Source organism: Rhinolophus sinicus, linkage group LG05, assembly GCF_036562045.2.
Source record: "Rhinolophus sinicus isolate RSC01 linkage group LG05, ASM3656204v1, whole genome shotgun sequence".
Taxonomy (NCBI): Eukaryota; Metazoa; Chordata; class Mammalia; order Chiroptera; family Rhinolophidae; genus Rhinolophus; species Rhinolophus sinicus.
The window spans coordinates 158,237,820-158,264,943 of NC_133755.1; the positions used below are offsets into that span (position 1 = coordinate 158,237,820).

General features: G+C 34.6%; 1 protein-coding gene across 2 annotated transcripts in view; it reads right to left on the bottom strand.

Moving 5' to 3' along the window:
• HBS1L (HBS1 like translational GTPase) overlaps positions 1-27,124 on the bottom strand; it is a 76,599-nt gene that overhangs the window by 13,862 nt on the left and 35,613 nt on the right. For both annotated transcript variants that reach the window (XM_019732730.2, XM_074333612.1), the window contains 8 exons: positions 15,696-15,804; positions 11,215-11,477; positions 10,573-10,738; positions 7,914-8,031; positions 5,534-5,680; positions 3,820-3,894; positions 3,147-3,264; positions 2,647-2,715 (listed from right to left, as the gene is read on the bottom strand). In XM_019732730.2, the coding sequence (XP_019588289.2) occupies positions 2,647-2,715; positions 3,147-3,264; positions 3,820-3,894; positions 5,534-5,680; positions 7,914-8,031; positions 10,573-10,738; positions 11,215-11,477; positions 15,696-15,804 (1,065 nt within the window). The remainder of the gene's footprint in view (positions 1-2,646; positions 2,716-3,146; positions 3,265-3,819; positions 3,895-5,533; positions 5,681-7,913; positions 8,032-10,572; positions 10,739-11,214; positions 11,478-15,695; positions 15,805-27,124) is intronic.

The following is a 27,124-nucleotide window of genomic DNA, read 5'->3' on the forward strand; positions in this document are numbered from 1 at the left end:
TCTACTCTTGATTTTCTTACAAATAAAAATGTTCATATTACAAAAAGTGGGTATTTATTCCTTTTTCAAAAATTTGTTGATTGCTTACTAAGTACCAGGCACTGTGCTAAACTCTGGGAATAAATAAAGAGATGAACATATAAGCCCCTACCCACAAGGAGTTTACAATAGTGAAGAGAAAGACAAAAAACAATTCCATTGTCTGGAGACAATGTTATTAATAATGTACACTAGAAACAGAAAAAGATGCACTGAAGAATCCATATTGAGTGAAAATGATTACCCTTTAGCTTGGCACTGAGAAGAATGAACAGATTACCAGGTAGCTGTGTATACAGGTAGGAGAAGGAAACTGCATATGCAAAACCACAGTTACAACCACACGTGGGATGTGCTAAGACCCTTATATCATTTATATGGAATTATATGAGACCACACGGAATAACGAAGGACAGGCAAGACATGAGGCAACATGGGTAGGCAAGGGATAAATGATAAAGGGACCTCGTAAATCACACTTAGGGTTTGAATTTCATTCTCAATTAAGTAACGGGAACCAATAAAGAATTGTGAACAAAGAAGGGACATGGTGGTATTTTCATGTCAGAGAGGAAGGAAGGTTTGATTGAAATGCACACTGTGACTGTAGAAAGGGAATAAACTCAAGAATTCGGGAAGAAGGTGTAACAGATTTAGGGTGATAAGGTAAGTGAGGGGTAATAGCAAAAAGGAAGAAATGTGAGCTGACAATGCATTAACTGTGAGATAGGAAATTAACTAACAAGCTCCATTTTAGCCTTGACGAATTTGAAGTGTCTACAGACACACAGGTGAAGATGCATTCCGGGGGGCACCAATCACACCAAATTCCATGAGAATGGAACCCTTGGAGGACACTCCCTGTGGAGATGTCCACCAACTGTTAACACATTTATATCTGGAGAGTATGAACAGGTTTGGGTTGGAGATACAGATTTGGGAAGCATCACGACGCAGGAGGTAGATGAACTCATGGATGTCTGTCCAAAAAGAGCGTGTGGAATAAGAAGAGAACTGAAGCAGGAGTAGTTAAGAGACAGAGAAAGAGGTATCCGCACAGAAGATACAGAGAGGTCAGAGACATAGACAAGATAAGGGGGTCAAATATATGGTAACAAAAGGAGATTTGACTTTGGGTGGTGAACACACAATGCCATATACAGATGATGTATTAAAGAACTGTACACTTGAAACCTATATAATTTTATTAACCAATGTCACTCCAATTAATTTAATTTTAAAAAGAAAGAAACCAAGGAAAATGTTATTACTGACTTTGGCAACCAAGAGGTCATTTAGTAACCTTAGTGGGAACATACTGAGGAGAGCAGTGTAGGCAGAGCCAGAAAATAGACTAAAGAGAGAACAGGAGGTGAAAAAGTAGAGTCCACAACATTGTTAATCAAAAAGAAAATTAAGCACCTCTTATATTTTAAATTGGTAATAGTAATTTGGAAAGCATCACCATATTTCCTCCACTACTAGTAGAATGCTGGAAGCTAATAATAGTAATAATGATAAATTTCAATTTCATTAAATAATTTTTGTGAAACACGTTTATTTATTCCTTTATCAAACATTAAGCATGTATTATGTGCCAGGCACTGAGCTAGCTCCCGCAGGATATAGATATGGGAAAAACAGCACTTGCCCTCAAGGAGTTCACAATCTAAGTGAAACACACAGCATAGAAACAATTATAATACTGCATGAAAAATGCCATGATAAAAGATACATAGAATCCAGAGGAACATCTTAGACTATGTATTTGGGGAACTCACCAGTTATCAATTTATTGTTCCTCAGTTCCAAACCCACTCTTTAATGCCTGCTCTGTGATAACAGAGATTTGGGGGACAACTGATATCTTTACCATACTGATTATTCTAATATATAAATGTTGTATGCTTTTATTCATTGACATTTTGAATTTCATCTCCATTTTATAGTTTTCTGTATAAGGTTTTGTACTCATTAAGTGAGATGTATTCTTAGGTATTTAACACAACATCTTCTCTCAAGGCCTGCACCCCTTCTGTTTGTCCTTCCTTGGGTATTCTTCCTCAGCCCCAGGACACCCTGTAGTTTCCTTATATCTCAGAGTCACTTTTTTATCATATTAATAATTCTTTATATTAAACTTCCCGTTTTACTTATGTGTAGTATCTACTAATAGCTCCTGATTGGACCCAGACGCCTACAGATGGGTAGGAAATAGAAACATAAAGAGAGGGAGGAGCAAAACATGGGTACACATGTTGGCAATCAAGACCCTCCCACGTGGTTAAGAAATAGTGAACAATCCAGAAACTAAAGGGATCTGATGGGAGAAAAAAATGAAGAAGCTAGAGAGATAAAGGATAAAGCTTTTTTAATATATACCTGGAAGATAAGTATGAGATGGGGAAATGGTGAGTAAATGGAAGATTTTCTGGGCAGGGGAGTTAAGTAACAAGAACTGTGCACTTAAGTTTGGCAATGATCCTTACATTGGCATAAAGAGGGAGAATCTGAAGACAATTTAATGATTTTGTCCAAGAAAAGAGGTCAGGAGAGAACAGAAAGGCAGGGGTCATACTGAAGAAGCACTGGAGAAGTAGCACTTACCTTTGAAAACATCAGATACACATAACCTAAAAGGCTTATCGATAGATCTTTGAGGAGGTTTGAAGGAATCTGGAAAACATGGCGAAAATGCAAGGTTTAATTTAAAAGTAATTTCTTACTCATGTCCAGTGAGCCCATTATAGCCCCATGTCTCCTAAAAAATAGGCTTTTTAAAATAAATATTAATAGCAAATTGACTGTCATTCATATAATAATTTGTAGTTTATAAAATGTTTTCACACATGTTAATCATTTAATGTCAACAACAATCTGTGAGGCAGGAAGGGTAAGCATGAGTCTTGTTAATTAAGGAAAACTGAGTTAAGTTTTTTGTTAATTAAGTAAATATTGCATGTGATTTCAAAACTGCTAACTTAGATCCTCTGAGTACAAATCCTATGCTTTTGCACACACAACACTGTCTACCATAAAGAACTCTAAATAATAATTAATGTCAAGTTTATTTAATGCATTAAAATTAGTTAAGACTGTATTCTTACCAATTTGTTCTAATAAACATAGTCCTTTATACCATTTTGTAAGTTCACTCGATTGAGATCTTGTGATTAGATTTTCACCACTGAGACCACTTGTAGGGATAAAAGCTACATCACTTTCCTATTATAAAAGATCGAATATATGAAACTTAATACAACATTGTTTTTAAAAAGTTAAACAGTTCCCCATTACCAAACTGCACCAAGTTTATAAAAGCAACAAGGTACTTTTTAAAAAGTAATAGAAATCACAGTAACTACAATCTTGAAGTTATCTGATACAAAAGTTTTCAACATTTTTGATTTTGTGAGAACGTTACAAATTTGTTCCCAAAAACTCAAGCACTTTTACTTAGTAACATAAGCATATTTCACATTTTTGCTGGAGAAATTCCTCTCTACTAGTTTCCACTTTTCTGGGACCTCCCTAAACCTATATACCTAATTTAATAGGTGCAGAGTCTTTTACTTACATTAAATCCAAGCCAACTTATAAAATATATGCAAGATTAGGTAAAGTAATCCAGAAACCATAATATATACATGATACCGGAAGAAATAAAAACCAAAAGAATTAAAGATACTTAACAAGAACACCAAAGTATTAGTTTTATTCTCTCATATCAGTAAAATAAGACTTAAGGGTAGTAACCAAATCAATTTAAAATTATCTTACCTTAAAACCTGCTTGCTTAAGAAAGTGCCCAAGTTTTCCAGTAATATCTTGAAACCTTTCTTGTTGCCAATTAACCTGATAAAGATCCAATTTATTTTTAAAACTATGCTTCAGACCATGCTATATATAAAATTTATACTTCTGCAACAAAACGTAAATAACCAATAATATAAAATATAAATATAAAATATATTAAACATAAAATCCTTTAAAATTAAAACTCATAATATCAGCTCTTACTGTTAATATGATCTAAAAGTAACTTCTACAACAGAAAGCCTAGAAACAAACTCTAATACATACAGAAATTTTTGTATACACTAAAAGTGCTAAAAATGGTTTCAAATTTGGGAAGAAAAAGTAAATAATTTATTAAATTGTGCAACCACTGAAATAAAATAAAGCCAAATAGACTAAAAATGCATATAGTAATATGAACCCTAGATAATATTATGCATGCTGTAGTATTTAGGGGTAAGATTAACAATGTCTAACTCATTTGGAAATTTATATCAAAATAAGATGAATTAATGGGTGGATAAAGGCAGGGGTAGATAGACAGAAATGTGATCAAGGATATAGTAGAATCTTAAGTAGTGGATGTAATAGAGGCATTTACTGTAAAATTATTTCAACTTTTGTATTTGAAAATTTTCATACTAAAATCCTGGGAAAAAATAAAAGGTATATGAGATAATGAGCTCATAGAAAAACTATGTAGAAAAATATAGACGAATATGTATCTGACTCCAGGGTAAGAAAATACTTAAGCATAAAGAAAGAAGTCAAAAGGAAATATTTATTAAGTCAAATAAATATCAAAAACACACCACAAACAAAATGGAAAGTAAAATAATAAATTGGGAAAAATATCTAAGACAAGATGAAAGATTAGTATCTTTAATAAATAAATTATGCTTACAAATTGATAAAATGTTTTAAAAATAAGCAAATTTATAAATAATTCCAAAAGAAAAAATACAAATAAATATACAAAGCATATTTATATATTATTAACATTCATAGAGAAGTAAGTTAAAAAAGAAATACCATGTTTTACGTAGCAAATTGGAAAATAATCCTTTAATAACAGCAGTGTTGATAAGAGTTCAAGAAAGTAAATATACCATATGTGCCGAGAGAAAATAACTAGAACTTTTCTTGAAGGCATTTTGATCATGTACAGCAAGTCTTAAAAATGTATATGCTCTTAAGGTCCAGAAATTTCCATAATAAACTATTTTTAAATACACATATACACACACATACACACAAAACTGGCAATATTCCTAAGTAGGGGATTGTCTGAATAAATTATAGCGTGTCTTTAACATAGACTAGAATAAAGCTATAAAAACTTTATACAAAAATTATTAATTACTTGGAAACACGCACAAGAATATTGTCAAATTTTTTGAAAGAGCACATAATTAGATTATAATCCAATGTTATAAAGAAAAAAATTCTTATCTATAAAAATAAATTATATGGATATACAAAATGAAAAGTATCAAGTTCTTTAGGGAGAAAGAAGTTGGGAATATAGGTTACAAATTACTTATATCGCATTTAATATCAGGATCGTGAATTTATTTTTTAAAATATGGCAACTAGACTAATAAAATGTATACTAGTCACATCTGAGGTCATCAATATGGCAGATGAACATCTGAATTAGCATCTAAAGTTCATTCTCGTAAAAGTCTTTAAATACCTGATCCATTTTATTGACTGCAACTGCAAGCTGTGTTACTCCAAGAGAACGAACCAAGAGGCCATGTTCTCGTGTTTGTCCCCCCGTCTCAAATCCAGCTTCAAACTCTCCCCTGCTGGCATCTACCACTAAAACAGCTACATCTGCCTAAGGAATAAAATAAAATAAAATGTCAAAACTAGAAATAATGTCACAGCATTTTAATTCAAAGGACAGATTACTCAATTACTTGTGTGGGTCAGATTTTAAAGGCAGGCTCTAACCTGACATCAAACACCAAAGCAAATCAAACAAAACAATTATACAGATGGATTAAAATTTTTTAAATTAAAGAAAAAGTACTAGCATGCAGCCAAAAAAATTTAAAAGGCATAAAAAATAAAAAAGTTCCTTGGAATTCTTTATATAATTAAAATATCTAGGTAAAGGAGGAAAAATAAAAATAAAACATAAGTAAACAGAGACAAATACTTTTAATATAAGGTAAAAGTTACAATTGAATAAGTCTTTATGAAAAAAAGGAAAAAAGATAGCTCTGTAAAAAAAAAAAAAAAAAACGTTAAAGGATATAAAAAATATGCTGAAGAAAAATAAATGGCCAATAAACATGAAAAAATTCAAATTCATTAGAAACCAAAAAGAAAAGATTAAAAATACAACAACATACTCCTCCCTTTTCCCACTTTTACAAGTTACATTGGCAAAGATTTAAAAGACTGAAATATTTACTATAAATAAAGGTGTAGTAAGAAGGGCATGCTCATACATTGCCTGTGGGACTCTAAATGCAAAACCTTTCTGGAGGGCATTTTCACAAGAAGTTTCAAGAGCCTTAAATATGTATATTTTGCTTACCATCAACTCCACCTCTAGGAATTTATCCCAGAGAAGTAATTATGGACCTAGAAGTAATTATGGACCTAATTATTTGTCACAGTATCACTTATATTAACCAAAAAAAAACCTGAACAAATGAATTACCAAAAAATAGCATATTCATCCTCTACAGCTACTGAAAAAGACCCTGAATAACAAAGTTTCCTAACTTTTATGGACCATTTTGAGAATCCGATGAAAGACATTTCTCCTCTCATACACAACTTACACAAAATAAGAAGAAAAAAAGTGAACCTTAGCCTTAGCTCATTTTCCTTTTTAATCTTACTGATACTAGTTTTACAGCTTCCCTCTACTCTTTTGTTCGATGCTTCCTTATGCAATTCCACTTGCATTATATGGATGTAGCCTTTGAAAATTTGCAATAAACATTTTGCACAACCACAGATGTTTCTCCATTTTCATTCTCATCAATTGTTTCTGTCAATGCACTGTCAGGGCATTGTGAAAGGAACACTCACTTTTCCCTTATATAGTTTTTGTCTTGTATGCATGCATACCTGTCCTCACAGAAATCTGCTTTTCATTAATCCAGGATACAATGACTAAATTTGGCATTCCCCTCTTTAGCTATCTCAGAACATTATATGATAGTCACCCTATCTCAAAGGTCCTCTTACATTCCATCCACACCAAGTTCTCTGACCTTTTGGTCAGAACAGAGTCTACAACAGCTTTTCTCTTTGTGGTTTCCTCAGTGATACTTTATGTTTGTATTATCCAGTTTTTAAAGAATTTCAGATATAATACCATAATGGGAAATAAAATTGTCATATGAACTCTAATTTCTTTAATGAGATCCAGGTCTTTTGATCAAGGATTCTTAGCTAATAGCAAAACGGGGGCAAAAAATTTCAAAATTTCACTACTGACATGTAGTCACTAACAGATATCACACGTCAAGCAAATTGTGTAATCTCTCTGGGTATCAATTTACTCACTTCGCAGAAACACCAGAGGGTAAGTATAGTTTATATAAAGCACCCAGCCCTGACCTTCCAAATCCTAGGCTCAATAATTGTAAATATCTCTCATCAGGTTTTGCTGACAACCATAAAATTATATTTACTTTCTTAGGTTAAAATTTGAAATTCACTGACTTGGTATTAAGTAAGGCCATAGTATTCTTCTTAATCCTCTTCCCTATTACCATCTCCAAAAATTTACTGGGCAATTTCTCTATTCTTTCTATGCAACAGCATGTCTTGGGAAGCTCATATTTCATCAAGCATTTTACCATTATTTTTACTATAAAGAAATTCATAGCTTTTACACATTTGCTTCTTTGTGATAAACTAGAAAAGGTTTTATAAAGTACCAATAAAAGAGACTATGAAAAATACAATATTTCTCTGTTGTTTCAAAATTGTTTAAAAGTTAAAATTTTTTAATATTTGAAAAGTTATTATCCTAGAATTATAACATCAGCATCAGGAAATTTTACGTACAATCAGTGCACTACAGTTAAGAAAATATCTGGTACCTGAGCTGCTCCCGTAATCATGTTTGGAATAAAATCCTTATGGCCTGGAGCATCCATTAATGTAATAACCTTGGTTGTAGTCTCAAACTTTGTCATACCAACATCCATTGTTACTCCCCTTAAAGGAAACATAAAATGGTTAGAATGCACTACATAGATAATCAGTGTTATGGATAAATTATTTCATAATATAGGTCAAATTACTGTCTAAATTCTTAAGTAATAATGGAAATTTTATTATACAGTCCATTATTTTAAGAAATTAAGCTATCGATTTCTGGAGTTTCTACTCTAACAGAATCACACCCATACGGCTTTAAAACGAAGTTGTGGACTTAATCAAAATGATAGATACTTCTCATTTCCTTTTTTGGTAAGCAATGTAGATTGCCACAAAGAAAGATATATGGGGCCATCCCTGAAGAAGGAAACAAATACTGCACATGAGAAACGATAAAATGTAGAATGACCACTAACTACCAGGAGGTACTTTTCCTCATCGCATGTTTAATTATAGAAATAAATTCATAAAACTTTCATTTGCAAGATTGGTCAGTATGATACACATTTAGAAAACAGGAGGTATCAAAGGAGATGCCCAATTTTTTAAAAAACTGAGAGAGATGAACAGTAGTTTGTTTCACATCCCATTTCATCCTTCTTGGAGAGCAATGTACTACTGCTTCTTCACAGCCACAAAAATATAGATTCAGATTATAAGAAAGCCCAAGAAGGAACTACAAAGGTACTGAGTCATTCTAGACTTCAGGAATTTAGAAAGGGAAAATCAGGTGAGCAATGAGCTAGGCCATTATTCATCTGGTTTGCCCAGGAGAGTCCAGAGTAATCAATGAGCACTCCCTTTTAGTAGCGAGTATCCCAACGATTCTAATGATAAATGACATGCTCACCCCAGCCGTAAGGTAACTGTAGGCTTCCTTGCTCAAGTCATTCTAGTTTAATCTGAAACCATGGGCCATTTTGAATTTGTGACAATGATGCTTCATTCCCTTTAATTATCCCCAAATAACTGCTTCTAGAACAGTGACAAACTAAGACTTCTTTGTCCAGAATATATTCTTTTAACCTAGCGCTGGTCTGCATTTGTAAGCCTAAGGATATGAAAATGTCACTCATTTTATTAATTTCTGTTTAACATATAAGCAGAACAGAGGATTTATAAATATTTAACATGGTGGGATAAACACATATTTTTGAAATGCTATTAAGGAATATATGAATACACATACACAAACACACATATGTATATATGAGTAGATATGTATATATATGACGTAAAACTCCCATTATGTATCTGGGAGCTTCTCCTATCTACAGAACAAAGGAATATTAAAAAAATTGCATCATGCTGAGTAATAGAAAACTCGCAGCAGCAAAAATGATAGCTAACTAGCACGTGTATTATAAAAGAAAAAGTACTGATTATTCTAGGAATGACACTATTCGCTCACTTGCCAGCTCAACTCATGTATTAAGTAAATTCAAACAAGTTGTTCTGACTTAAATTATACTCTTCTCAATCTGTTTATTTACTTAAAAGATGACACACAAAAAAACTAAAAAGCTATATATTTTAATAATCTGCATGGTAAACAGATAGATGAAAATTATTCAGTTTTTTCATATGACATCATACAAAATGCCACTGTATTCCAATATAAGTTTTTCTAAAACTTTGCAAGTGTCCAACTAACTTTTCTTACTAGGTTGGAAAACAAGCTTGTGATACTACATATGGAATCCAAATACATCCTCTAGCCATATTCAGAACGAAGACATCAGGGAACAGAGTAAACTCTTGTTGAATTAGGACTTTCAGAGGACTTCAGTCTTTAGGGTCATCATTTTGACACAGTTGATATATCTGCCATTTCACTTCGTTATGAAGGTGTTCTCTTTCTTCCTGACAAAGGTGCCATTGGCTCCCCCATTCCTAACCATTCTCATGTGATATACATCACCATTCTAAAAAGACTTCAAAAGAAATACTATTCTTTGGCCATAGGCATATGAGTAGCTACATTCTCCTGCTACGATCTCCCCCAAATTAGCACTGAACACAGTAACAAATACAGAAGGGGTACCTGACTGAATTAAATCTATATATAGTAGAAGATAGCTTTACTCACTTGTTTGTTGACTTTTGTCTCACAAAAACATAGTACAGAAAGTATAAAAATAAATTAAGTCTGGTAATTTGCATTTACTGATCATTTTGATTCCACATAGAAGATAGTTTACTACAAAAAGTTGCCTGTCCTTTATAACCTCATATAAAATTAAGAGTCTTATCATTTTAATTCAAAATCGAGACCATCTGACATGTACTTAGGGAAGTAACAACAGCAACTTCTCCCTTGAATAATTACCTAAGTGTTTTTTTTTGTAATTTTTTAATAAACATTCTTTTAAGCTATTCTCATAGAATATGGAAGAGTAAAAACCATAATGTAGATTCATTGTGTACATAGTAATGAAAACTACAAAAAAAATATTTTCCTAATAATTGAAAGCTTTTTTCCTAAACACAGTGTCAAATATTTCATGGCATGTTTTACACATATTCAACACATTTTGTATACTTAATTAAAAGACTACATATCATTTCAAACTGAAAATTTTGAAATATAATGACTACCTTTCCCTTTCTTCGCCAGTCTCATCCAAGACCCATGCATACGCAAAAGAAGCTTTGCCAGCCTTCTTAGACTCTTGTTCGTACTTATGCATAGTTCTTTTGTTCACATTACCCAGAAGATAAAGCATATGGCCCATCAGGGTACTTTTCCCAGCATCAACATGACCTAAGAAAAATTGATTCAGGATTAATACTAGGTACATTTTCCAGATGTTGTTCACATAGAGGTACTGCATGAATATGTAATTCACGAACAATAGTTCGTGTCAGTATTTAGAATAATAAATGCCAATTTTTATCAAATCATAGTAAAACATCCAAGTGGAGGAGAAAAGGGCATGTCTCTTGGGGTGGGAGGAGGGAGTTTTCCAGAGTTTTGGGAATCAAAATTGTCAACAAGACATGGCATTTTCAAAATGTTCACAGAATGAAAATGTCACAACCAATCTAATGACCTCCTTGGTAACCTGGCATTATTTTACCCAGGGTGACCAGAAAGCATTATGACGCAATGCCCTCTTGTTTTACATCCATCACACCCATAGAGAAACTCAGAGTGGAATGACAGTCTCCACGCTGCCACAAACAGTTGTCAGGCTAAAGCCCAGTCGAGTGACAATCTAGAGGAACAAAGGGCATTACCAATGACCACTAAGTTGAGGAGTTGCTTCCCTCCTTGCCGTTTCTCCAATTCCACTCGCACGTCTATTTGCTGCCTCAGCTTGCTAGACTTTTTCACTGGTGTTTGTGTTGAACTCTGCTCTTCTGAGGCTTGAATGGTGTGGGATGGAAGAGCTGATTTAGAAACAGTCTCAAGAACCTCAGAGGAAGCAAAGCTGGTATCTTCACTCAGATGTCCTTTTTGAGATGTGTGGAAACTATGACCATTTTCTTCAGCAGTTACTCTACAGAAAGCAGAGATAGGAAAAAAGAATATAAACCAACTCAACTGAAGTCCTATAATGTCAGAAGGGTAGAGAAATTCTCTCTTCATATGTCTTATACTTGCAGACCAAAAATGATCTCTGCTAAGTGGCTACAGTTTGCTAAGGTGGAAATGATAAGTAGCTAGACCCAAACCACACAAATACAGACTTGAAGATCCCAGGAGAAAAACAGGCTACGAAAAACTAAGATAAGAGGAAATATCCTGTAAAATAACTGAAATGCAAAGTCTAAGCGCATAGCCTCAGCCATATAATCCTATCAAAACAGATGGCATAAAGAAGACATTTTGTAAAAATTGGCACCAAATGTGTTCCTGGAGATAAATTAGTATTAAAAAAATAAATTTACCCCTAACTCATTCTTCTAACGGGACAGAGACCATCTCTTTTGTTCAAACACAACCTTTAAGGGAGTTCTCGCTAAATGTCTACATATTCTTAATACTTTTGGCAAAGAAGCTTAAATTCATTAATTCAACAAATACTTGATTTACTAAAAACTACAACATACAGTAGGCACTGATGCTGAGAAGAAAAGATGATATAGAAATGAGAATGTTATCTACTACTCCCAAAGGCTTACAAGCTAGTGACAGGCTCAGATACATAAAGACCACCTAGCTTAATTTATTCTCTGCTTGACAATGCAGATGCCTCCAAAAGTATAAACACTGGTCTCACTTCTTCATTAGCTCTTTGCTTATTCTCCATAGAAATTATAGCAGTGCTACCCTTTGGAATGTGATCTTATCCACCAGACTATGATATGCCTTACATGTCCTTCAACAACTATAGATAAATAAAATTAGGACAAAGAACAGGTTAAATGGCAAGTTATTAAGAATGGAACCAATTATATCCAACTCAATGTGGAGCTGGCAGATACAAAAAGTTGATAAAAATCACTAAAGCTAACAGTAAAACTACTTTCTTCTTACCCACTGTACCAACAAACAGGTTCATTTTTTCCTCTTAGAAAACCTTTCTATGCTTGACACTGACCCTTCGAAATCCTACACCTCAGGAAAGAGTCAGATAAGTTATACTTGCAAATTCATTAAAAACCTCATACCCATTCCCATTTAATTTTGCTTTGCAAATCCCCACTAGCCCATTTTGGTGTTCATTTTTAACACTGATTAGAAAGATTACCTTCATCTCGAACTACAGGGAAAAACTTTACTGTGGAAAATATTCCCATTCTTTTAAAGGATTTCAACAGGCTAAATCAAGTGAAATCTAACTTAAGACTATACATTGCAAAAAAATAAAAATAAAAAAATAACAAAGAAAAACAAACAAACAAAAAAACACCTACAAACAACAAGAAAAGTTTTCAACAAGAATAACTAGACATAGGCTGTGGTTCTAATCAGACCTGAGAGAACTCATAATCTCTGGCTTCACATCTTTGTTTTTAGTTACAGAAGATTTCCAAAAGCTTACGCTGACTCCAACATGGAAAACAGCTAAAAGCAGAATGACTACGGCTGACAGATAGGTAAAGAAAGGCCTGAAGCTCGGCCCATCCACCATTCCAGGCAGTTCTCAGAGGGACTGCTCAGGATAGGAAGGACTTCACAAAACATGGGTCTGATTTGATTGTTTCATTTACAATTCAGTAACATGAAAGGTTTGCTTTTCTCTCACTTTCATGATAATACTCCCTTTCAAGTAGATCTTAGGTATTAAGTTAGTGCAAAAGTAATTGTGGTTTAAAAGGTTTGAAATAATTGCAAAAACCGCAATTACTTTTGCACCAACCTAATAAATTGGAAATTCACTAAATTGTATAGTGTCAGAGGGAAGTAACCAAAGTAATTACAAACGCATCCTAGTTAAGTCTGTACTTAGTAAAAAAAACTTCTGCATATTATGAAGTCAATGTTGTAAGATTTTGAAAAATCTCTAAAATGAAGGCTAAAAATGACCATTCTGGGTTCAGGGTTATAATTACTGACTGACTGACTAGTCTGTTTTGTTTCTAAACCATCTTTCCAAAAGTGGGAATATTTCTACATGAATCTAGAGGCTTAATGTTTCTTCTTGAATGATTTAAATGATACTGGAAAGCTAGTAATTTAAATTTAACAGGTTAACCACAGAGTATTCGTTCTCTGTATAAGGTTCTAGCCATTTTCACTTACATGCATTTCCTAAAGAGATATTTACTATCTTTAATATTAGTGAAAAAAATTTTGCTGTTTGAGTTTCTTCTAAGTAATGCAACATACTTGTTTTTTATATGCTGTCTTTGGGAATCACACTTATGTAGGAATCTATAATGCTGAAATCTTGACCTAAAATGTTTTGTTATATTTCTCTGTGCTTGCTTGAGACCACAACAGAACAACAGCCTAAGTATTATCCCTACTATAAATTTGAAAAAACAAACAAAAATAACCACTATGACAGTATTTGGTGCAAATATAGCTTGGTCCTTGAGCAATGCTATATGTATTTCTGAGCATCTCTATCTGTACCTACAGACCTTTCACATTCTGATGACTTTTCCCATTGGGACACATGAAAATATTACCTCACGGGCTTTTTTTTTTACCTTTATACTATTTCCAAGTTTATTTTTAAAATAACGTATTATTTCCCCAAGGACCCTGATCAACAAATGTTTAAACAATATTCTGTGAAAAGAATACAATGATGAATATTAATGGTCCCTGTCCTTATGAAACATATAGTTTTATAAGATTTTGAAAGGCTCATATTACACTTGTGAATTATAGAGTTGGGTTTTCAAAAATTATTTACACATATTTACTAGTTATTTTTACATCTTGATCATTTACTACCCATTATTTCTATAATTATTCACATAGATAGCTATGCATTTACTTCTAATATGACACATTAATTTGGTTTCATTTGCATGCTGCTTTCTAAAACTTCTGAAACCTTTTGCATTAAGATTATAAACTCCTTAGAACACAGGATTATATATTGTATTTATCTGTTTCTCTCTCAATGGAAATAATTCCATAATAGGATTAAATGGCACTCAAGAAAATAGGATAAAAAAAGGCATTTATGATTCATGACAACCCAATCCCAATTAAGAGAGAGAAGAGACATATATTAACCTTTTTGTGACTGAATCTAGATTCAAGATTATTTTAATAGGCTAAAGTTACCCAAATTAAAAACTAACTTTTTCATTCATCTAATCATTCAACTAACATACACTGAACACCTACTATGTCCTAGATATTGAGTTCTTTCCCTCACTAAATTTGAAATCTTATGAATAAAGTCTTGCTTTTAAAAAAAAAAAGAAAACGATCACTATGATTCCCAACCAAGACATGATACATCCAGTGACTTAGAGGAATGTTGTAAGGGAAGAAAAAAAAAATCTGCTGAGTTTATATTTCTTGAAGTTAATTTTTTAAAAAAGCAAACCCTCTATTGTCTACATTTGATAATAGTGTTTCTTATCTATCTAACTGGCAGAGAAAATGCATCTAAGTAATAGATTTAGGGAATGATTTAAAAATCTAAACCATTCTAAAGAGGTTAAAAGTTAATGTTTTCAAATTGTGTTGTTAAGCCTCAAGAAACCCACTTCCCTTGTCTATAAAATAAAAAACTCCTGGGAGAATTCTAGCGACTGTGATGAGAAAGAACAAATGGGTCCTACTAATGTGTGACTTGTTATCATTTTCCACTAGATATGTGAAATTCGAAGTATGTTACATCTTGTATTCTATGTCTTGTTTACACTGATACATTTTATTCAATATAGAAACTAAAAGAGTTTAAAGATAATTACCAAAAAAATTTTAATGAGTCCATGATTCACCAACCACTTGTAATTTCCAAATGCTGCTTACCTGTGCCATCTAGTGGCATAAAGAGTCCTGATCTCACAGTGCTAGATTTCAAAAAATGACAGGGTTTTTAATTAAAGTGGCTATAAACAATTTAATTTATATGAGGAAATTGGTAAGTGAGATATACTGAGTAACATATATAGATAAGTCTGGAATTAAGCCTAATTTGTCATTCCCTTCTCTTTGTCCTACGACTTACTGAAGACTGTGGTATTTCAATGCTAACAATGTCATACAATATTGAAACAGATTCTCTTTCTCCTAATCTAACAGATAACATTAATTACAATAAAAAAGGCAGGGGGGATGAAGGGGTTAAAAACCTTACCCAGGCACTTCAAATCCCATAGTTTGCTTTTTTCCAGATACAGTCATTTTAGCAACTTTTGGCACAATTTCAGATTCACTTCGAGATGACCGGGCATCTACTGATTTTCCTAATTAAAGAGTAAAATATAAAAGGCTAATTAAAGTTGATTTTTAGAAATGTACATTACATATTATACATGTATATATTATAATTACACTTCACAGAATTCATCTTTATAAACACACATTATTTTCTCTAAAAAAATTTAGTGAAATATTAAAATGCTGAAAAAAATTCTTCTGTCATCCTATTCTGGGAAATCCCCTGCATAAGGCCTTGGTTATGCTTAACCTCCACCAAATCTCTTCCCAATTTTGAATTGACTCTTAAGTTTCAGTATTAAGAGGTCACAAGGTAGTTTCTGCACTGAGCCTTTTTCTGACAATATACCTAGACCCTCCATCTCCGTCTCCTACCACACCCTTTCACAATACTAAAATTGTTTGGTCAGTTAGCAGATGGCGACACTATTTTTAATCCTGTGATACCTATAAACTGATAAACAAGTTGAGAGTCTGCTGAATCGTGCTGGATACTGCATTTATTGTACTTGAACACAATACTGAACTTAGCAAGGTATTTGATATCTATAAAGAATATGGGGTAAGAGGTCAATGTAGAAAAGTAAATTAAGAACATGGAAGAGGATAAATTATGAGCTAGATCAAAGTAAGACTTTTATGTATTTGATCCTTTAAAAAATGTGTGTGTGTATGGGGGGTTTCAAAAGAATGTATACAAGTGGACACTTTGGTTGCTCAAGCAGTAGTTCACCATAATCAGAAGTGTCTAGATGCTGACGGTAACCACTCTGAGCACCTCTTGTAATCGCAGAAGTCACATATGACTTGTATTCATCTTTTCTTAATGGTATATATTGAGTATCACAATTTTAATAGTTTTTTCCTTTCTTAAAATGTGTATACATTTTTTGGCATCCTCTGTACATACAGAAGTTACTTTTTAAAATTAGGGAAGACAAATCAATGTACAGAAATCATTCAAAATGTTTGCTATTTGCCTGTTATGTGCCAAGCACTATGCTGAAAATATAATAGCAAACAAGGTAAATTTAAAATTGTTCGTAGTGTTATAACCTGTACATGGTGCCGTAAGATTTGGTGATAGGGCACATGAGTTAGCGCACTTCCACAGGAGAGTTGAGCAGGAATTAACCATATAAAAGAAAGAGCATTCTGACCAGAGGGAGTAGCTTGTATATCAGCCCTGGTGTAGGAGGCAGCATGGTACTTCAGAGGAGGAAAAGCAGAAGGGGAAAGGGGCACAGTTAAATGAAGCTGGGGGGCGGGGGGGGATGCAGTGGGCAGGCAATGCAGGACCTTTGGGCCACACCAAAGATCCTAATGTTTGTTCTAACAGAATTGAAAGTCACCAAAATGAGGTAAACAAGTAAGGGGAGAGGGAAAGAGAATGAAGTAAAGGCTCAGGCTCAAAGAAGAGATCTGGGTTGGAGCATATGATTCACCAGCACATAATCAGTAGCTGACGGCACAGACATAAGTGAGATCACCAAGGGAGAGAATATGGTCCTAGACAAAAGCCTTGGAATAATCCAGCATTTAACTGCAAGATAGAAGATAAGGAGCCTGCACAAAGGTGACAGAGGAGAGCTGGGGGAGGATAGTGCCAAGGAAGCTATGGGAAGAGAGTACCTGATGGAGCTGGTATCACCAGTCCAGTCAAATGAAGACTGAAAGCATGACAACACCTAGGACGTGATCCTTTTAGAGAAAGGTCATTGGTAGAGTTAGCAACAACCATTTGAGTGAGAAAAGTGAGGGCAGCAGCAGCAGAACAGGTTGAAAACTATGAGGAAGGTGAGAAAACAGAGGTGGTGATACGTGTCCATGATCTCTCATCATTTCAAAAAACAAAAGCTCTGAAAAATTAAGTGTTTTGTTGTTTTAATAACTCATTTGGAAGCAAAACCTGACCTGGACTGACATGAGGCTATTTGTAGCCTTCACTTATCCCACTTAAATTCTAAATTTTGAATCAAATCTGGTCCAAAGGGCTTCAGATAGATTATAGGTATATATGTATACATGACTCTTAAAAAGTTTGGCTGGAAAGGCAGGAATGTGGTAGAATGGGAACAAAGAGGAAATGTGAAATCAGCTGATGGAAAAGATAAAAAATAAGAGAGGCTGTTTGAAAATACTAGGAAGAAAAAAGATCATTTTAGATATTTTAGAATTTCTGAGAGGTAGAAAGGAATGGAATCCAAAGCACAGGCAGAAACTGAACTAAAATAAGAGGCAAGCTCTTTTATTGTAATGGAGGGCAGATTTGTATGCTGAGGATATGGAAGATAAGAATTCCTAATGGTTAGCTTCTATTTTCTCCATAACACAGAAGCTAGTTACCTGCTAAGACTGAGGGTGAATGCGGAAAGTAAAAAGACTGGTGAAGCAAATAGTTTTCAATAATTGTTGCACATAGGAGAATGAGTTGAACGTATAAAAAAAAATTAGGGGAATTGTTGGATAATATTGAAAGCCCACTGAAGATTTGTGAAAATGAATTTATAATGGAATCAATCTGCCTTTCTATGTGACTTTCTCTAGCAATATTCAGCAATTCAAGAACAGACACAGAAGACATTAAATGCTTCATTCAGGGTTAAGTTTCTACCCAACTAGTACAAGGAGAAAGCAGAAAAACAAGGTAGTTGAAGGTATTGGCAAAGGTAGGGGTGGGGGGTATTGAAATTACAAATCATGATGCACTGGGAGAAAGTAGAGGGGTACATGGGTCAAGGTCATGACACAAGAAACACAACCAGGTGGTTGTGGTCAGAATGAGACATGTGAATTCTTGATCTTAAAGGAGGGGGCATTATTTTGAATTACTGATCACAGGTAAAGGTCACTAGAAATGAGGTGGTCAAGGAAAGGAAAGCCCAGGGTGTCACACTTGGTGTTTTTCTACACCAATGGACAAGTAAGCTATGGTCATGAAGAGTTTGGGGTGAAGAAGAAAATTGTAAGCCAACACCAGTCTACAAGGCGTAAGAAAAAGGGGCCATGAGGTTGATCAGCAGATGACAGCAGTGAGGATTAACAAAAAGCTGGTTCAGGCAAACAGATGGAAACTCTGGGGAAGCAGAGATCTAAGAGAAATAAAAAGGATGGCGGAATAATGGGTATTGAAAAAGTTAGCAAAGGGAACAAAGTCGGCCTTCCAAACCCTGAGGTTTTACAGGGTATTAGCAAAGGTAGGCAAGGAAGTGGGGAAAATACAACCTAGGAAAAAAGATGGAAAACTATAGAGGGATTTGCTTTTCATTAAAAAAGCAGTTCTTAGAGTTATAGCAAATGTTGAGTAAAAGGTGAGGATTAGGAAAGAGGAAACTGAGAACATTATCCTGATGGGGGGAGGGAGGGAGGGAGGGAGGGAGGGAGGGAGGGAGGGAGGGTGTGTGTGTGTGTGTGTGTGTGTGTGTGTGTGTGCGCCCCACCCTGATTAAGACAAGGAAAAGAGGCATTTTGGATTTTGGCATCTGTTAAAAGTATAGGGAAAAAGAACCATGAAGCATAAAAGTGTCTCAATCCAGGCTATACAAGACTAATTCCCATTTCTCATGAAGATTCATTTTAATACCTTCTAACCATTTTGCATGTGAAAAATTTCTTGACCCACTTACACATTTAGTACGTTGAAATAATGTAATTTTGACTTTTAAAAAAAGCAGTTGGGTCATAAAATGACATATAAGGTCTCCAAGTATTGAGAAAAATTACACAATCCCATATTTGTAGGGATGCAATAAATATTTTTCATCTCTGGTGATTCTTATCAATAGGACATCAAACTCAAGATGTAGTATTTCAAACATTTGATTATGCAAGTGGAAGTCTTTTTTTTAGAGGCAAGAATCTAGTATTATGGATCTGAATACCACCCACTAAAGAGTGGTTCTCCAAGTTTTTCATTTCTGTCAGATAATCCTTTGAAAAAAGCTAACAAAACTATGGGACACTATTGACATAAAAATGTACTATACACACAAAATTTTGCATGTTATTTCAAGGAGTTCAATAATTCCAACTCTAGAACATTGATTTGGTTATATTTGACATATAACCTTGATTTGGGCTCTTTGAGAAATATGTGAATTCAATTTGATGTTATCCACGGCCAAAGAAAAAACATGCATTCAGTAAGTTTCCCACTGAGCTGTTGTTAACAGCAATGTGACGTACTTCCACTTATCCAACCATGTTACCAAGTCTTCTTCATAAGTAGCGTCATGTCGATGGCAGGCAAAATCACTGACACAGGTCAGAAATAAACTAATAATTAAAATAACCAGTCATGGATCAATAAGAGCGACACCTGGGAGTATTCAAATCCATCACGGTTTACTACCATGTTTCCCCGAAAATAAGACCTAGCCGGACCATCAGCTCTAATGTGTCTTTTGGAGCAAAAATTAACATAAGATCCGGTATTATATTACATTACATTACATTATATTGACCCAGCATTATATTATATTATGTTATGTTATGTTATGTTATGTTATGTTATGTTATGTTATGTTATATTATATCATATCATATTATATTATATATTATATTATACCCGGCCTTATATTAAAATAACAATAGGTCTTATATTAATTTTTGCTCCAGAAGACGCATTGGAGCTGATGGTCCAGCAAGGTCTTATTTTATGGGATACTCGGTATGCTTTCCCATCTTCCCCAACCAACTAGAAACTCAATCACTGTATAACAACCTCAAGAAATTGAGCACTAAATTTTCACAAAGTCCCCCAAAATGGCAGCATGAAATGACTGGATGGAAAAAAGGAGCTTGGATCCTGGTTTCTACTCTGTTAGTTGTTACCTATTTTAAAGCTGAAGCAGTTCATTTAATTTCACTTGTTTCAGTTTTCTCATTTATATAATCAAGTAAATTAAATTATTTCTAATTCTGTGACAGTATGTGTTTTTGACTCCCTGACCTTTAAATCAAACAGCCCACAATGAAGTAAAAGCACAATGTACCATTTCAAAGGAAAATTATCAACGTCCTCCCCTAAGTCATGTAAAACCCACCCACCAAATCATCGCCACCAAAAAGATATGCATTCTGAAGCCTCGTATTAGTGTTAGGTCTCGAGCAGGATGGAGAATTGATCATTTACATTTTTCATTTGGGTGGAAATTAACAGCTACCCAGTTATCAAGTCTGACCTGATTGTTTTCTAGACAAAAAAAGAAAAAAATGGACAAAGAAGTAACTTCACCTTAGTGGCAGGGCCTGCACTTAATCACATTTGTCACACTCCCGCTGTCTCTAAAGCAAAGCCTTCATTTGTCCCTTAATGGACTGCTTCCTCCAAGGTTCCACTGCTTCCTTTCTGGAGCTAAGATCTAACTGGCAGAGTCTAGATTTTCTCTTGAATATGAAATTATTTGGTCTCTTGTCCTGGAGAGTTGTTTTTTTTTAAAAAAATGTATATTCCTTTGCATAGGATTCAAAGCTAATCTCGCTAGACACACAATTGTCATAGATTCTTGCTGAATTTAAATGAAACCCTCAGCTTGCATATGACATGATTTACCCTTTTAACTTATTCCTTTGGTCTTTAAACACACTCAATATTCGACTACCAGCTCTTTTGAGGGTGGAAACTGCCTTATAGATATGTTCACCTAGTCCACAGACCATGACAGAGTGCTCTGCCCACAACAAGCATTCAATAGTGTAATGATTAACCCCTAATGGTTTAAATTTTGAAACCATGAGTTGATCTCTATTGCTTTTGCAAGTTATTTTAGATTATCTCCTTCAGACAATAACCTCCTCAATTTACCCTCTCTACCTACTTCATGCACTTAATAGCAGCACTTCCTAATGTTTAGATACCTGGGTTCTAGAAAGCCAACTTGCACTTCATAACAACCATATAGGGTAGGTTTTTATTCCTGTTTTACTTTAAATTTGCCATGTGACATGGCTAGATTTAAAAAAAAAGGTGTGTATCATATTGTGGCAAGCTTCTACACCGTCAACAAGCTTCTATACTACTGAGAGATAATTATGGAAGTTGTGAGGATGAGTTATACAGACAATAAGCAAGAGAATTCAAAGTATATACCTGAGTAATTATGGAACATTTAAATGAAAAGAGATTTAATCTGACCCTGAAAAATAAAGAGGAGACAGAAATAACACGAGAAAAGACATGTTTAAGGGTCAAAGAGGCAAAAATTTCTGAAAAAGACTGGGCAATGATCAATAAACTGTTATACTAAAACTGTGTAATTGAGGCTTTGAATGAAAGGCCTTTTCAAAACAAAAAAGATCTTGGGTAGCCAGATGGATCAGTTGGTTAGAGTGCGAGCTCTTAAGAACAGGGTTGCCAGTACAATTCCCTCAAGGGATGGTGGGCTGTGCCCCCGGCAACTAAAATTGAAAACAGCAACTGGACTTGGAGCTGATGGGCCCTGGAAACACACTGTTCCACAACAGTCCCCAGTAAAAAAAATTAAAAAAAAAAAGATCTTTTGTAGACTATTTTCAAAGATTCTATTTTTCTCATGTAATACATTAAAAAATATAAAACAGAAATAATGTTAAATATTCTAAATTAGGAAAGATAATTACTGAGACTGTTTAGAAATGGGGAAGGTCAAAGTAAGATTAATTAAGAGAAAAACCACAGCAACTTATGTGATAATGATTTCGCCATAAATTATGTTGCCATATCTCATCATTCTATAATTCCTTTACTTTCCCCAAGCCACTAATGAGGCATCCCCCAAGCTTCAGTTATCGAATGCTACTGAAAACGCAACAGATAGCATCTACCCTGGAGTAATCAATTCTAATTAGTCTAGTATAGCTAGAAATCTAAGGCTCTGCCACGAGAAAATTCACAGAACTTGAGACTTGACCTAATCAAATATTCCAGAAACTGCGTTTATACCACTGCAAAAGGAGGATACCACCACCTATACGGTCTATCTCACAAAGATGTTGTAATACACATTATATATGTGAAAGCACTCAACTATAAATTTAAAAAGTCTCAAACAAAACTAAAAAAAAAAATGCAACAGACCTTCATTCTATGGAATTATCCCATCATTGTTCATGTAATATCCTTGCCAGAAAACTCTTAAATCAAAAATAATTGCTGAAGTTCATGGTCAGTACATGTTTACTGTAATTACTTTTAGTTTGACTGAATACTGCTGCACCTATTAACCTCTCTCTTCAAAGTGATTTTAGGTAATCATAGGATCAACGAGTGCAAGATGCACCTAGTCACAGAGAAACAGTGAACACTAAAAGTGTACCATACCTTGGCTTGAACTCAGTGGTTTTCTTTTGTTTTTTTATTTGCTTAAGTGTCATGCAAGTTAAGTTTAAGGAGTACATAACAACAAAAAACTGGTCATGCAAAATTCAGTGGGACTATTTTTGGGGAAAACGTGCCAAGTTGATATTGAAGTTCATGTGGAAGAGTAAATCTGAGAGGATGACCAATAAAAATTTTAAATTATGAATAATGAATAATAGGGAAACTGAACTACCAGATATCAAGACTTCCTATAAAGCTGGAGTAAACTAACGTGGTAATGGCACAAGAATAGCTTGATAAATTAGAATAGAGCATCTTCAAATGGAATTTGAATATATTAATAGGAATGTTTTTATGTCATACATAAGAATAACACTTGAGTATATGGAAAAATATATAGGCACATATGTTTATACACTTATAAATAGAAATTCAGTATATGCAAAGAGATGTTTCAAATCAGTGAGAAAAGGATGGGTTATCCAATATTGTACTGGGAATATTGGCTATTCATTTGAGGAAAAGCTCTATCATTTGTCTGTGGTGTATCATATATAAATTTCTTATTGAATAAAGATATGAACATAAGAAGAAAAATATAAAAAACACTTATAATCTTCAGGTAAGACTGATGAACCTTATATAAAATTTAAAAAATTTTTCCCTAATTAAGGATACCACAAGTGAATATAAAGTATGTGGGGAAATATGTACAATATATATTTAATATATATTAAAAAAAGAGCTCCTACAGACCAATAAGAAAAAAAAAATTGAGAAAAAGTGAGCAATAAATACACAACTCAAAATATACAACTCAAAGGGGCAGCTGGTTAGCTCAGTTGGTTAGAGAGCGGTGCTCTTAATAAGGTGCCGGTTCTATCCCCACATAGGCCACTGTGAGCTAAGCCCTCCACACCTAGATTGAAAGTAGTACTTGACTTGGAGCTGATGGGTCCTGGAAAAACACACTTAAAATAAATAAAAGTTTAAAAACAAAAAATTCTTCAAAAAAATAAACTGCCAAACTGTTTTAAAACACACACACACACACACACACACACACACACACCTCTCAAAGAAAGGTGTGGCAGAGAAAAGGGAAAACAGGATTGGGAGGAGAGGGGAGGGGCGGTGGAGGAGTGGATGGAGAAGAGGAAGTGGAAAGAGGTGGGGCAGAGAGAGAGAGATGGGGGAAGAATGAGGAAAAGCACTTCTACTCTTTTTTCAGCCTGTGGTGTTTCCAAGGGAAGTGGAGAGAAGAGCTCCATGTGGCATTATTGGTTAGAGTACAGCCTGGTACATCTTCGGCAGGAAGAAATTTGATAAAATCAAAAATTGTCTATGTACACAACACATCTGGGAATGTGTTCTACAGAAATAGTAACACTACTGCACAACAATGTATGAACAAGACTGTTTACTGTGTTGTTTGTAGTCGCAAAAAAAATGTAAATGTGCATTAATAAGCAAATGGTTTAACAAATTATGATGCACCCAAAAAAATGGAATAGTTTGCTTCAGATATAAAAGTAGTAAACCTACATGCATGAAAAGAAAACTATGACACATTTGGAAAAAGCAAATCTTGATAATGCATAAATCACAGAGGCCAACTTCAGCAGTGTATGATCAAAGACTCTTGGATTCATTCCACAAAGATTTACCGACAGTCTACAAGATAAAAACACTGAATAAAAGTACATGTAAATTGACTTGCACATTATGCTCCCACAGGAGAGCCCCAATAACCACTCCATGCCAAAACCCTCCAATTCATAGGGTTTGGTAAAGTAGGTAAGATATGGACTCTGCTGCCAGATAGCCTGGGTTGAATCCAGGCTCTGCCACTTCCTAGTTGTGACTTAAGGGGCCTCAGTGAACGTCTCTCTGTGCCTAGTTTCCTCATCTATAACATGATAACAATAATAGAACGTACCTAACAGAGATGTTAGAAGAATTAAATGAGTTAATACACGTAATGTGCTTAGAGCAATGCCTGGTATATATTAAGTACACGATGCTTCACACCGCTGACAAAAAGCAGCATAGTTGGTGGGTCTCTGACATGATCAAAATATCAACTTCCTTTTCCTCATTTAACACCAGGGAATCCAGACACAAATTACTCTCTGGTATTCACATATTAATTCATGATGAGAAGGAGGGAAATGCCAACTGCGTGACACTATGGTAGGTACTGGGACAAGATCAAAGAATAAGATTTGATTCCTATCCTCAGGAAATGTTAAGTCTACCAGAGATGCCACACAAGCATATTATTACAATGTGAGCTGCAATAACAAAGGCACAATGAGCATGCAAACGAAAGGCACCAACACATGCACAGTGGAAGAATTTGGCAAGGATTCCTTCAGAAGATTCCTAATGAATCTTGGAGGAAAAAATAAGGAAAAGGGCATCAAGGGACATGACACATACATACAACTGCCAGTAGATCAGCATGGCTGAAACAAAGGGAAAGAGATTAAGTGGTGGGACGAAAAGGATAGAGAAGGAGGCCACTCATTTAGAGCCATGTAAAACATCTAGGCACTGAACTTCATTCTGAATTATATGAGCCACTAAAAGAATTTAAGCATTGGAGTGTCATACTGTGCTTTTAAAACTTACTCTGACCACAGTATGGAAATGAATTTTGGAATCACGACCAGTACATTAGAACAACAGTTAGTAAATTGTTGTACTAATACGTGTAAGAAATACTAGAGATTGACCTGAGGTAAGAACAATGGAGAAAGGGCTATCTACAAGAGATTACAAAGTAACATTAGGAACACTTGGTGCCTTACTAAACCAAGGGAGGGGAGAAAAAGAGCAGTTCCCAGGTTTGCTAGCAAGGTATAAAGAGTGGATGGCTATGTCATCACTAAACGCAGAATACATTCCAGAGAACGAAGGGAAGTCTGCTGGTCAGGACCTTGCTCCTGTTGGACGTTCCTTTCATCATGGGCAAAATTAGAGCAGTCCTCGGAGGAACTGCTTCCTCCTAAATAAATGGGGGACTGCCCTCACAGACTTCATTTTTTTTAAACACTGCTAGATACTATCTCAGGTCTTTAAACTTTTCAAGTTAAATTACAATGCGTTCTTAGCACTGGGTACAGTCTGTTTTCAGGTAGCTTTCATTCTAGATCTGATGGACAAGTAGACAAAGAAGATTGAAAGAAAATACAGAAGAAAGGTGAGGGAATTTTGCAGGAGACCACAAGTGCTATGACTGAAGCTGAGCAAGTACCAGAGTATAGGAAATGAGTCAGAGGGGACAGGCAGGAGAGACAATACATTAATAGGTAATGGTGATAAATTAAATGTTAAGGAGGCAAAAAATAGAGATCTAAATCCCTAAGACTCTACATTAGATATAAATACAGAACACATTGGGTCTGACAGTCTTTCAAGACAAATAGAAATTGGACAGAAACCTGGATAATCAAGTTGCAGAGCCAAAGAAATGAGAGCAGCATTAAAACATATAAAGCAGCTTGAGACCTGGGAATGGAGGAGACAGCTTACAGATAATGATGAGAAGGCATCTCCTGATGGAACTCTGACTAATAGAGGCAGGCAGGAAGTGAAGTACTCACATTCCTTTCAAGTCCTTCTATGAATTTAGATTCATACAATCATGCAACTTTGTGGGCTGTATTTTTAGTCATTTGCTTCAGCCCATCACTTTAGATGAAAATTTAAGTAAATTTCTACAGCTCACACACCTGATTCATAGAAATTTTGCTCTTGTTTTCTCCAGGCTACTTCCAAGGAAGGCACCCTCCCCTTTCCACGGTTTCTGGTTGCACCTCCTCAGAATCTCATAGAATTGGTTTTACCAAGATGATTGAACCTGGAGTACTTTGAAGTGTATACAAAAATTGCTCAATCAAGTACTTCTATAAAATGTTAATGCTTTTGTCCAGATCATGATTTTAGTGAAGTTAATAATCATTAATATCTACTCCGGTATTTCTGGTAAGTTAAGAAAATCAGTAATTCTGCTTTGATTTAGTATTTGCATTTTAAAGTCT